At 41.7% G+C, this 14,476-nt stretch overlaps 1 protein-coding gene across 4 annotated transcripts in view; it reads left to right on the top strand.

Annotated features, from left to right (window-relative positions):
• Nucleotides 1-14,476, top strand: part of LOC308585567 (heparan-alpha-glucosaminide N-acetyltransferase-like) — a 191,531-nt gene that overhangs the window by 122,629 nt on the left and 54,426 nt on the right. For all 4 annotated transcript variants that reach the window (XM_081191315.1, XM_081191317.1, XM_081191316.1 and 1 more), the window contains 2 exons: nucleotides 4,391-4,503; nucleotides 7,952-8,076. In XM_081191315.1, the coding sequence (XP_081047441.1) occupies nucleotides 4,391-4,503; nucleotides 7,952-8,076 (238 nt within the window). The remainder of the gene's footprint in view (nucleotides 1-4,390; nucleotides 4,504-7,951; nucleotides 8,077-14,476) is intronic.

The raw sequence follows: 14,476 nt of genomic DNA, 5'->3' as shown, positions 1-14,476 counted from the left end.
TAAATATAATTAGGAATGGGCAAATAGTAAAATGATACCATGGGCCTCTCTTAAACCTTGAGCTGTATTTTCTAAGGCCAGAGGCAAATGGGAGAAAAAACATCTAGCTGGCAGAAAGAGAGGCTTTTTGGGAAGTCTTTTTAAAGCATCTAGCTGGGAAGTCTTTTTAAAGCTGTTTCTTCCTTAAACAGATAATGGGAAAAGCAGCTTGCTGAAGGGGGGGGGGGGATGTAAACTGAAGAGCCTTCTTCTGAAACTGTTTTAAACTGAGTTCTTCTTTTTTTTTCTCTTTCTCTCTCTACTTTAAAAAGGCCTTATTCCTTTTAAAAGGTTACCTATGATAATGTATGAAGTATATTAGCTTAAATATATTGGCTTAAATGTAACTATGCAAAGGATTTAGAAAGTAACAGATTTAGATGTTAGATTCTTATTTCATAGAATCATAGAGTCCTAGAGTTGGAATAGACTACAGGGGTCATTGAGCCCAGCCTCTTGCCAGACAAGAAGACGCCATCAAATGCTGTCCTGATATATGGCTGTCAGACATTTGTTTAGAAACCTTCAAATGAAGGATATCTTTCAATGTTGATGTGAAACTCAAGATCCTTGACATATGTTTAAGATAAAAATTTAAGATTAACCATTTGTTTTAGAAGGCAATAGGGCAGGGAGGGCAAGAGGTGAGCTGGTAATTAAGATTCCTTGTTGAGACACATGTAAGATATATTACTACTTATTTGTCATTTATAGATGTAACAATATATAGCTCTTTGTGTTCCTTATAAGGACAGGAGGATGTGGGTGTATCTTTTAGGATTGGATATAGCAATCAGCCAATAGGAAATCCAACCAGGCTGATTGGACAGAGGCAGCCACAGGAGGAGCAAAGGGGGCTGGATTAAGGGAATATAAGGGCTGGCCATAATGGCAGGAGCCAGGCCAGAGCTTGGTAACCATATACCACTGTGCCTCTCATTTATTTGTCTGACAAATAAATAATTATTTTAATTTCTCTATTGCTGCGTTGAATATTTCATTCCAGCTAAGCGTTAACCACAAGCAGGGTGCTACAATATTGCTATTTATACTAGACAACAAGGCAGCCACCCCTGCAGGAACATAATTTGGGGAGAGGCCTTCACCTGAGCCAAATTCAGAATTTTAAGCGTGAGCAACAGGAAAATAATCTTAAGTGTAGGAAGTTTCTCTTTTGGACAGCTTTGCGTCTGAGCCCTACAGGTCTAGAATTATGAATTTTAAGCCTCCAGATTATATTTTATTATCTTCCTGATCCACTACCTCCCTTCTTCATTGGCTTTTGTGCTCAGATGTGTTTTGTACCGAGACTCCAAAAGAAATCTTGGAAATAATTGAACCAATTCATATGGCTGATTGTGTCTCATATTCAAATATGAAATGAAGAGAGGAAATGTAATAAAAGATTATATTTAATACCAGTACCTTAGTCTATGCCTGGCTGATTGGCATGATGCAAATTTTATCATACCTGACTCTTTCAGGGTTCTGAAAATACAATAATTTAATAAATAACTAAATGTGATTGAAAATGAGCTAGATGATATGTTGTGAATTTGACTTGAGTTTTCAGTATCTGCCAGCTGGCTTTGTAGTTTCCCAAGAGTAATGTGAAGGGTTTCTACCATGTATCATATGATCAAAAAACCTAATACTAACCCAATCACACCCCAGTACAATCTAACATTTTTTCGTAATGTGATGGAAAACAGGTAATATTATACCACACTTTTCCATTTATCTGAATCGGAATGGACTTTCTCAGCAACGTTTCAATTCTAGTATTTTTTACACTCATCCCATTAGTCAAAGGGTCTTTGGTTGCCCACCCCCGTTCATGGTTCATGCCAACATTTGTGTGTTTGAAAGGCAAGACAGGATTATATATTTAGCAACACAGCGATTTCATTCATATATATATATATATATATATATATATATATATATATATATATATCAATGCAATTTCAGTCCTCTCTGAAATGATTCCACACAAATACCTGTTTCTGTTTCAGTGTATCTGAAGAAGTGTGCATGCACACGAAAGCTCATACCAAGAACTAACTTAGTTGGTCTTTAAGGTGCTACTGGAAGGGTTTTTTTTATTTTGACTATGGCAGACCAACACGGCTACCTATCTGTAACACAAATACCTGTGAGAGCATAAAAGTTAGGGGGGAAAATGGTATGTCTGCAACCTAGCTGGCATTGCATGAACATAGGAACATGAGAAAAACTTGCTGGATCAGGCCGATGGCCCATCTGGTCCAACATCCTCTTCTCACAGTGGCCAACTAGAAGGCTGTGGGAAACCAGCAAGCAGGGTGGGGGCACAAGAGCCCTCTTCTCTTCTGTGGTTTCCAGCAACTGGTATTCAGAACTGTTGCTACCTCCAACTGTGGCAGCAGAGCATAGTCCCTGTGGCTAGCGTTCATCAATAGTCGTGTCATAGCTAGTAGCCTTTGAAGGAGGGACGTCTTCATATCAAAAGGGCAAAATTCTAAATCTCCTCATTCCAGCACTAGCAAGCCAAGCTACACCCAGGACAAAATGTCAGGACTGTGGGGACTCTGTTATCTTTTCACAACTGAGTAAGGCTTAGCTGCAGGGCTAGGAGGAGCTGCTAGCAATATTTCGCTAAATTTACAGAATGCCAAGATTTGCTAGTATCTTATAGTGAGCTAGCCTATTGGTCTGTCAGTCCCAGTATGGTCTATCCTGAGTGGCAGTATCTCTCCAGAGTTTCAGGCTCAGATATTTTTTTCCAGCTCCATTGGGGGCAGCCCTCCAGAAGTTGTTAGACTATAGTTCCCATCATCCCGGCTAGTGTTAAGTGATGATGGGTGCAGCAGTCCAGCAACATATGGAAGTCACCACATTGGCAACCCCTGATGTAAATAATCAGATAAGTCTCCAGTGCTTACTCACCACAAGGAAAATGGACTGTAAAATACTGCCCCCTACTCAAAAATATCCTACAGCTTGAAATGGAGAGCATAAAACAAAATGATTGCCTTAGACAAATGACATTCCCATAAAATTTGACTTTAGTTCATTGTCCTTTTATTCAGAATGGCCAAGTTCCGCCTCCATGAGAGCAAATGAGAAAGCCAAGCACTCTTCAGCAGCCTCCTCTTCTGTCTTTGTCCCCTTTGTGCTTGCACAACAAAAGAGCAGTACATTAAGAATAAATGGCAGTAATGGACTGATGGGAATACTTCCCCTTTAAGTGGACAGCACAAGCTGGATGGAGCCCAGAGCTTTAAAAGTATGAAACCTGCTGATTAATCCTCAGATTCACTATTGTAAATGTAAGCACTTTAAGTTGCTGGGTGGCTTTGTGGAAAGGACAGTATTTTAGAATAGAGAACAGACAGCTTGATTGGGAGAAAGTTGAGACATATCTGAAATTGTCAAAATGTCTGGGCACCTCTAAGGAGACTAGCTAACTTTCATCTCTCGGTAGTGGTGGGCTGACAGGGAGGCAAAGACATTGATGCACACAGGGCGCAATGAAGGTTGCATAGAGGAACTTTCTCCAAATGTTCTGTAGTTCATTGAGCGCATTGTCAGAGTGAGGCTGTTGATGTGGACAGCTATACCCAATTCCAGACCTGAAAGCGTTTGTTTTTTTGCAATCCAGGGGTTCTGCTGCTCTTGGCTGGAGGTGACACTGGGGAGTTGAGCTGAAGCCTGATGTGCAATAGGCTCAAAGTGCTACTTCAAAGAGTTGGCCTATCAAAGGCAAAAGGTCAGCTCCTAGGATCTATGGTGAATCTAGAATAGCCTTCACCATCCTAGTGCCCTCCGGAAATTTTAAAATGCCACTCCCACTAGCCTCAGTCAACACGATAGCTCAGTTGGTGGAGCATGAGACTCTTAATATCAGGGTCATGGGTTCGAGCCCACGTTGCACAAAAGATTCCTGCATTGCAGGGAGTTGGACTAGATGACCCCTGTGGTCCCTTCCTACTCTGCAAGTCTATGATTCTGTGACTGTGCTGGCTGGGACTGATGCAAGTTGTAGTCCAAAACATCTGAGAGGGCACCAGGATGGCGCATACTGATCTAGAAGTCTCATACTGCCTGTCAACTGCAAAGGCTATTCTTGCACCCATGTATTCCCTACTATGCCTGAAGAGGCTTCTGGGACCTGGATGCACACAATCACTTGACTCCAAGCCTTAGCCCATAAGTTTCTTGGTATTGGAACCAAATCCTTGATGCATCTGATTACTCAGTAATTTTGGGCCAAATAGAAAAATATGTAACATGCATGATTGTAAATCATGTACTGGATTTCCCCCCTCAAATTGGGTCTTATATGTAACATTCAGCTTTGTACCTACAGTGTCATGGAGCTGGGCAAGGATTCCAGGTGTTCTGCAGCGTCTTGGATTTACTTACTTCATTTTGGCTTTGATGGAGACCTTCTTTTGCTTAAAAGACCTTGGCAGATATCAGGTGAGATGCAATGGGACTGAGCTTGGAAAAACATACCCTTGCTCACTTTTGAGTACCCAGCAATGTGTGTGGCATCCAGCTAGCCTCATATTATTAATGTCTTCTATTTTACCAGTTTCCAGGACTGCTGACTTTCTTACCTATAATCTCACTCTCTGGCACCACTAAATTTCAATCAGAAATAATCTCGATTGTCCCTTTACCTTGGCTACACTGTAACCAATGCCCTTGCTTACTCTCCTCTTGGTAGTGAGGTATATTATGCTCAAAGGTTTCACAAACTGAATCTCCACACAAGTTTTACAAGTTAGATAACTAGGTATTATTTACTATATGACTGTACTGAATATCTTTTCCCCCTGTTGTTAATAATGAAGAACTCACATGCAATTTTATTTGATCTTCCTTATACAAACAAAAAGATAAAGCTGCTGAGGTCAACATTTACAGATGATAAAGGCAACCCACCCTTTACATAACTTAGATATTCCTTTATGCAGCTTGATTTTGTTAAATACCATGATCATAATAGTGGAAATAATAATAGTTGTTGTTGTTGTTGTTGTTGTTGTTGTTGTTGTTGTTGTTGTTGTTGTTGTTATTCGGCTTGTTCTCTTGTATATGTCACCCACCCACCCACCCTACTGAAGCTGTTTTCCATAGGAAAAACACATCGAGATTTTATTACATGCACCTTCTATCAAGGTTTTCTTGTGTACATGCTTGGGCTTCACAGGTTGAAGACAGAAGTAACATGTTGAGACAAGTGAGGCCACTTTGAAAGCACCCTCACTATGTTCAGTAGAAACAGACATTTTCTTTTCCGGGATGAGCTCTGCATATTTTCAATGCAGTTCAGTGTGAAGAATTACTAGGAGAAAATGGAAGGAATGTATTGGCTAGCACCTTCTCCATCGCCAACTCACACAGCCCAATCCAATAGCTGTTTATGCAAATCCCGTTCAATAAAGGTGAATAATGAACATATGACATGCATTCAATTTTAAATATATATATTTAAAATGGATAGCTTGCCCGGAGACTGAGGGGAGGAGCTAAACCAGTATTTGACTTTCTGGTATTGTGCTTATGTGTATGTAAGGCAAATCAGAAATCTGGAATTGCACTGGGGATGCAGGGCCATTTGTGATGAGTGTTTTGTTTCTGTCTTCACCCTCTGAAAAAAGAGGATGCTTCCAGTGGCTTCCAGGCTGAGAAGATCAAGACATAAATTAGAGGGAATGTTACAAATAATATTTCTTCATTGGCAAGCAAGTGAACTGAGTGACCTCATTCCTCCCTCCCTCCCTCCATTTCCTTTTATCTCTGACTTGGACAATTCTGTTTTAAATTTGGTTTAAATGCGTATTTATAGACCAGACTCTAGTGTCTTCTCCTAGTGATAATGATCAGCTAATAATGATAAATACTTTGCTGATGAGCTAAGTATGTAATTACACAACAGGCTGCAGTCACTCAATAGAGCTTTTACAAGCTGCTGGATAACTGTCTTTTAATAACAGCCTACGTATATGTTTGCATTAGAGATGGCAATGGGTGTTGTGGCACAGGCCCCAAATTAAAATGATGTGTGCATTAATGTGGGGCAGATTTTATCCTTCCTGTTTTATTTGATGCTTCTTGGATCAGGCGCTTGCACGAGAGCCACCTTTGTAACCTGGCACCAAAGGCACACATTTAAAGATGGCTGTTCTCTTGCACATTCATGTTTGAAAAGATGCCTTCCAGTCCCATTTCATGCACAGACCAGACATCTCTCAGCATTTAGCAGGGGAAAGGGCTCCTTGAAAGTGAGCATCAAGGGAACACTTCAGTAATCCTAGCAGCTCTCCTGCATATATATATATATATATATATATATATATATGCTTTCGTAGATTTTCACGGGTACAGGAATGCAGGTTTTGGTGTCTTCGGGTGTCTTCCCGTGTAAGAGTTGGGGTGTCTAGGCGACGTTTCGACGAGGTGACGAGTGAGACCTCGTCGAAACGTCGCCTAGACACCCCAACTCTTACACGGGAAGACACCCGAAGACACCAAAACCTGCATATATATATATATATATATATATATATATATATATATATATATATATATATTTGCTTTCGTAGATTTTCACGGGTACAGGAATGCAGGTTTTGGTGTCTTCGGGTGTCTTCCCGTGTAAGAGTTGGGGTGTCTAGGCGACGTTTCGACGAGGTCTCACTCGTCATCTTCAGGCTGGTGCTTTCGGCGCTCTGTTCTAGTAACAAGAAGCCGAAAGCACCAGCCTGAAGATGACGAGTGAGACCTCGTCGAAACGTCGCCTAGACACCCCAACTCTTACACGGGAAGACACCCGAAGACACCAAAACCTGCATATATATATATATATATATACACGCCTGGCGTCAGTAAAGCCAACTCTTTATTCAAATAAACCAAAACAGTGCAGACCTAGTGATCCCAGCAACTCTTCCCAATCGGTCTTTCTTGCCTCTGTGAGGCAGTTGTGAGGACTGAAGGTCCTCAATTTCCCACCACTCTCTAAGGCTCCTCCGCTGGTTGCTTCTCTATCAGCCTAAGGTACCTTTGTATTGTCTCTCATTGCTTTGCCCTCTTCATTCCTCTCTGTGTTCTGGGAGACCAGCGGGCAAGGGAGCTGGTCACAGCAGGAGAGGGAGACCCTATGGCTTCTTCAGCAGCCTGCCTCCACTCTGCTTCTGCTTCTGAGCTGCTCTCTGCCACAGCCTCTTCCTGCTCACTCAACCCTATTGCCTCTTCATCTTCCAACACCTCCTCCTCCCGCTCTACTCCCTCTTCTCCCTCTGACCGCTCACCCTCATGCCCCCTATCACTGCCCTGGCTCTGAGCCTTCATCCTCTGGGAGTTCCTCTGGGGGTTCTCCTGCTGGTGCTTCCCACCACTTGTTTGCATCCAGCCAGTCCATGACACACATGGAGAGCATAGTAGATTGCATTGTCTATAGTCTTCACAACAAACTTTCCCCTGGTTAGCACATGGGAGATGAGATGAATAAAGTTCTCTCTTTTTTTGAAGGCATATTGCACACAGCCTGAACACATGCAAAATCACTGACCTAGTAGCTGGGCAACTGCTTGATAAATATGACCTTATGGCTTTTTATGAGCACTCAGCATGCTCATTCACCCTCCCTCCGTAGGTATGCCTAGGATTTGATTTGATGGATTGTCTTCAGGGTTTTTTGCATGTGAATCAAGTGACGGAGACAGGAAGTGGCTAACATTCTAATTGCTGCTTTCACTTTCATGTAGTTAAGAGAGCAATTTCCTATTGATGTGTGTGAAGGTGGGGGAAGAAAACTTTTGGGGGTTAAAGAGTGGTTCTGACACACATTCTTCTGGAAGTGGCCATATTTATTTTCTTGACCGTATCTCTGATCTTGTGAATTTCCTTCTCTTTGAAGTTTGGTAACTGGTGGGCTCCACTAAGGGATATCGTTCTCTACTGGCCAGAGTGGGTAATCATGGTGATCCTGGAGACCCTTTGGCTGTGCCTCACATTCCTGCTACCTGTCCCTGGATGCCCCAGGTAAGCAAGTCTGAATGCACAGTAGAGTAGAATTTTCATAATGGAAAAAAGGGCATTCTATAAGTGTATTCGTAAAGGTCTTATTCACTATCATGAAAGGTCATTTCCTAAACAACCTATTGTATGAAGGGCACATAACTCCAAAAAGAGGCCAATAGTTTTACCCATTTTCCAAGTGAAAGAATATTCTCTGTGTACTCCCCCCCCCCCCCCGCAACAGGATCTTTTTCTTTGCAGTGAGAGAGAAAGCACTGGAGGCTCATAGCATCTTTGTAACATCTGTTAATTTGCAAGCACACAATTATAGCTTATTGAAAACAAGCAGATTCAGAGAGCGGGCAGCAAGTGCCAATCCTGAATCCCAAAGTGTGACATTTGCATCCTACTTCTGCCAACGCCAGCCAAAAAACTCCCATCTTTCCGTCTGTCTCAGTTTAAATGGCAACTGCTGTATTTTCTGCCACACACAAACACCACTTGTCAGGTAGATTTTCCATTAAGGAAATATATTCCAGTTATTATCTCCAACTGAGAAAATATCAGCTGGTTAGCAAGCCCTGACCACTGGTCAGGTGACAGAAGGGGGCCAATGGAGTTGCAACTGGTGCTCAAAAGCTTTTAATTCTGAGTGGGCTGCTCAGATTCAGTGCAAACTGCTCCCTGAGTGTCCGCCCCCTGACTATCCATGTTCCTCTTTCCAAGCCCATTTGCTTTCCAGCTTGATTGTTCGGTCAATATCTACTTGAGTTCAGACAGCCAGACCTGGTAGAAACATACCTTTGCATTAAACTTGCTTCCATTTACAATCCATGTTGGAAATAATTGGACCCTAAAGAACCCTCCACTCCCATTCTAAGTGACACCTGCCAGGCAGTCATTTTTAATGCCCTTGTGTATTATTCCCCAGTACACTGAGCCCTTTCCCCAAGTCCAGTTAAAAAACATTTGAGAGCTCGTCTGTCCCAGATTCAAGGCAGAATCTCACCTCTCCCTGTCCTTAGGGTTGTGCTGTCAGTTCTCATTTATTTGGACCGAAAATTGAAGGGCAGTGTCGGTGGTGTTAAATTTCAAATCCCAATTTTGGAAATGAGTGAATTAAGCCCCCTTAAAACCCTATTCTTTGGGAATTGTAGAAGAGGGAACAGGGCTGGCTTGGTGTGACTGATACATACCTAGTAATATACGCTGTCGGGTGTTTTTGGCTGTGTTTCTCAAGCTCTTTCATGTACCCCAGGACATGCATCCTTTAAAAAGGCACTGGCAAGGCAAGGCTGTCATATGCTATGTGTCCTGCTGTTTTATCATTTAAAATAATGATCTAGCCATCAGCAGACACAGCTTGAGGTGCATGCAAGGGATTGCAGAAGAGCTGTGTGAAATAGATGTATCAGTTTGTGTTTTAGTATGGGATCATTTGCATGTCTTAGTGAATAAGGCAAAGCTATATTGCTACCTCTTAACAATTCCCCCTCCCGTTACTTAAAACGAAGCAGAATAATTTTTTCCCCTTGCAGATAAATGTTGCTGTTATCTTAAAACAACAGAAGTGAAAAAGAAGCCAATCTTCTCTTTCGTGGCATGTGAAGAGAGAGAAAAAAACTGTGTAGGAAGAGTTATTTATGGGAAACAATAACGTCCCCTACCCCATTACTGGTACTATGACAGTAACCTAGATTTTGCACCGGAATCTTACAAGTCTTGCACTCAGGGGAGGTTGAAGGAACTTTGGGTTGTTTCCCTATTTCTTAGTACCACACAAGTCAATGGAATGATAACGTTCATCTTTCTCTACTCAACCCCATTAGTTACCCCATTAGAAAATGAAGTATTTTGAAGCACATTAGATTCTTCGAAACTTTTCTTCTTCAACTGGGTAAACTTTGTAGAGTTTCTCTACTGCTTGCACCTGCAAGTTAGCAAAGATTTTTAGTATGAGATACAGAGAAAGTCAATAGTTATTTGTTTATACATTTCATTGTACACACCATACTTCTGCTGCAGAATTGATTTAAAGCCGGTGGTGATTGGTTGGCTATTAATGGTAGAGAGAATTTTTGCAAAATTGCTTGCAACAGGAAGTTAGCGTTCAGGTTCTTCTGATGCACCCAAAGTGCAATAAAAGGGACTTGTGACACCTTGATTTCAGTTGATTGGGAGGAAATGATATGCCACAGAAATACAATAGATAGAAAGAAGTGTTCTTGAAAGTGTAAAAAGATGGATGCAGCTTGTTCCTCCATTTCAGATTGCTCATGACAGAGTGTGATTCTTTAATCTCTTTCACTCCGTGGAAGCTAATATGTGGCCATAAATCACACACATCAACTTCTCGAGGAATAAAACACTCTTTTTCCCAATGAACATTGGACCACGACCCTGAACTATTTAAGAAGAAATGCATGCTTTCATGCACAGAGGTGGAAGCCAGGTTTAACATGGCCACGTTGGCTGTGACCCATTCTTCATTTAAGGCTATGATCCTGACCCATTCTTCATTTTGCATCATTTGTTGAAATGGTGTTCCTGCCACCTTTTAAAAAGTTAAATTAGCACTTCCGGAGGCGGCGCGAAATAAGTAATGGCGGTCCTCTTTGCGCTGCGAAGAGGGGCTCCGCAGAAAAGGGTCGTTCGCTGCGGCAAAGCGACGACCCATTAAGATAAACCACGAGCAGAACGAGCTCGTGGCCGTGGGATCCGGCGGGCACCTAGAGCGACCCCCAAAACGAAGAAGGGTCCCCGTAAGGGGGTCCGGAAGCGCGGAGGGGAAGCGGTGCTGTGGATTCATCGCTCTTTCTGCGGGAGTGAAGCCGCGCGGCTGTTGCTGATGAGCGCCGACCTTTCTTCCTTAAGAATTGGATTCTAAATCATCTACTCGTGAGTAGGAAAAGTATTAATTTCGGGACTACAAAGTAAAAATTTGGCTGAAAGCGGGAGACGAGAAAAAGGAAGTCCGTCTCCCGGTAGTGCTTAGAGATCAAAGGCAAAGGAACTGACAAGCTGGAAGCAATAAAAAGGGATTTAAAGACGGGAAGCTTCATGCGTCTGGTGGAGTTTGGTAACTGAAGGGAAAGGCAAGCTTTTATTTTTCTATCTGCTACTGTTCTGACTTTACTTGAGGATCCTCTCCCTTACTGGACTTTTAAAACTTTAAAAACCCCAGTCCCGGGCTTGCAGGGGGTAAAAAGCTTCTTTGCGGATACATATACAAAGTTGAAACGGATACATAGAGGCATCATTGGTGGATACAATTAAATAACTGTATCTTGCATCTTCAGATAAACTATTGGGACAATATTGAAAGGGCTTTGCCAGTGGAAAAAAGCTTTCTTTGAGGACTATTGTTAATTTACTTAACTGCAGGAACTTTAATGGCGACTGAACCTTCTTCCTTCTTTCCTGAACTGTAACAACACTCCCTCTAGTGGAGTTTGGGATTTACAAATTCCTGAGAACCAACTTTGTTTTGACTCTCTGTGGCTTGGTTATCTACTTTGAGGCCTGTCTTTCACATGGAACATTTGACAGTTTGACCTTGAATCCAAAGGCAGGTGTGGAATGAGTGGTCCACCGAAAACAAGAGCTGCGTCGAAAGCAGGAAAAGGCCAATTAGTACAAACAACTCTGATTTCCCAGGCTCGCAGATCTTCAGTCCCTGCTGTTTTACAGGGAGCTGTACCCTCAACAACAGCTCCATCTAAGGAAGCTGAACAGCCAACAACTGAGGATATGGCAGCAGGGGGATCTGGAACTCTTTTAGAGGAAATGCTACAACAATTTGCAATTTTGAACAAAAAGGTTGACGATCAAACTGCTAAAATTGACCTAGCTACATCTTCAATTACTAAACTTTCTGAACAGGTGGCTAAGCACTCACAAGATATTGGGAGTTTAAAGGACGCTACATCTGAAAATCGGAAATTGGCCGAGGCTGCGAATGAAAAAGCAGGCCAAGCAATTCAGAAAGCGGATGAATTGAAAGGGGAAGTAAGGCCGCTTTACAAACACGTCAGCGACCAGCAGGCCTACCTGTCTATGGTGGAACTGAGAAACAGGGAAAATAATTTGAGATTACGCTCTATCCCAGAGATTGAGAAAGAGGATTTGACTGGCTTTTTGACAGCAGAATTTTCTAAATTCTGGGGTATAGAAGAAGATACAGATTTTAAAATAACAACTGCATTCAGACTGGGAAGAGTTGCCAGGAAGGACAGGCCTAGAGACTGTTTGATCATCTTAAGGACCAAGCAAGAGAGAGACAAACTACTTGACCTACATTTTAATAAAGCACTTGAGATCCAGGACAGAAGAGCTCAAATTTACAAGGATATCCCTAAACAACTACTGGATCTCAGATCAAACTACACTGACCTAGCTGGGCTTTTGAGAAGCAACGGAATACCCTACAGGTGGGAGTTTCCACAAGGCCTATCATTCAACTACACAGGAAAGAAGATTAAAATCAAAACGAAAGAGGATAGCCAGAAGTTTCTGCACGACCCCGGAGAAGACCTGCAGAAGGGAACAGCAGGTCCTTGGCCTCCACCTGAGTCTGGGAAAGTGCCAGCACCCTCGGATTTAGACAAGAAAGAAGACACCCCATAAAGAGCAACAACAGATTAATACAGGATGTCTCTACAGCTGTATAGTTGGAACATTAATGGCGCGAATTCCCCGGAAAAACGCAAAAGGATTTTTCATATTTTGAAGAAGGAACATTTGGATATAATCTGTCTGCAAGAAACCCACGTGACCAGGCTCCACAGGAAAGTGTTAATAAACAAAAGACTAGGCCAAGAATTTATCTCATCAGATAGAGTTAAAAAGAGAGGAGTGGTGATCTATGCAAAAGAGAACTTATCACCAAAATTCTTGTTTAAAGATGAACAAGGAAGAATCCTGGCAATTGAAATACAAATCCAAGGAGAAAAAGTCTTGATATTAGGAATTTACGCACCAAATGAGGGGAAATCAGAATTCTACAAGAAGCTTCATGAGACATTACTGGATTATCTGGACTATTCTAACATCATTATGATGGGAGACATGAATGGGGTGGTCTCTACATATATGGATAAGTCACAGAACCAGAACCTGACCAAAGATGGAAGACTACCAAAGACTTTTTTCGAACTAACTGACAATATGGATTTGATTGATCTATGGAGGACGAGAAACCCCCTAGGTAAAGAAGGAACTTTCTTTTCTGAGGCCCATCTGTCATGGACAAGAATCGACCAAATTTGGACAACTAGAGGTCTGGCACCTAAGACTACAAGAGTAGAAATCTGCCCAAAGACATGCTCCGACCATAACGCTATGAAAATAGAAATGAGATTTACTACTGCCGATTCCTTCAGATGGAAAATGAATGACAACCTGCTAAGAGATCAAGAGATTGTAAAGAAGGCCCAAAAAACTTTAAAGGACTACTTTGAAATTAACCTCAACACCTCGGTGGAAAAAAGAATAATCTGGGACGCAAGTAAAGCTGTTATGAGAGGGTTTCTGATACAACAAAATACGATCAAGAAAAAACTTTGGAATGGGAAAAAGGATAAGATATTAGAGAAGATAACAGCCGGAGAGAAAAAATTAAGACTGAATCCAAAATCAAAAGAGACTTTAAGAGAAATTAAATTTCACCAGTCACAATATATGAAACTGATCAACCAAGAAGTGGAATGGAAAATTAAACAAATGAACCAAAGATCTTTTGAATCTGCGAATAAATGTGGGAAGCTGTTAGCTTGGCAGTTGAAAAAGAGACAAAAATTAAACTATGTTACCAATCTAGAAGTGGAAGGAAAAAATATTCAGAAACCAGGAGAAATTAGAAAGTGCTTCCAGAAATATTTCAAAAAACTGTACACCCAAGGGCCTGAGGAAGTGACTGAGATAGAACAATTTCTGAAAGATAATGGCCTACCAGAATTATCTCAAGAGAAGAGATCAATCTTGAATTGTAAAATAACACAACAGGAAATTGAGGTTGCCATACAGAACATGCAGTTAGGCAAATCCCCAGGCCCTGATGGACTTACCTCCAAGTACTACAGGATGTTAAAGGACTACTTGACACAACCATTAGTGGAGGTTTGCAACCAGATTATGGGGGGAGGGAGGGCACCAGATACGTGGAAAGAAGCATTCATCACTTTGATACCTAAAGTGGAAACTGAAAAGACTCAACTCAAGAATTACCGTCCCATCTCACTCCTGAACGTGGATTACAAAATATTTGCAGACATTTTGGCAAATAGATTTAAAAAGGTTTTAAATGAAGTAATTCATAAGGACCAAGCAGGCTTCCTCCCTGGTAGACATTTGTTTGATAACACCAGGAACATTATTGATATTTTGGAACTTTTACAAACAAACATCAATACTAAAGCAGTGTTAA

Source organism: Podarcis bocagei (assembly GCF_964188305.1).
Source record: "Podarcis bocagei genome assembly, chromosome: 4".
Lineage (NCBI taxonomy): Eukaryota > Metazoa > Chordata > Lepidosauria > Squamata > Lacertidae > Podarcis > Podarcis bocagei.
This window is presented reverse-complemented; position numbering and strand designations above follow the sequence as displayed.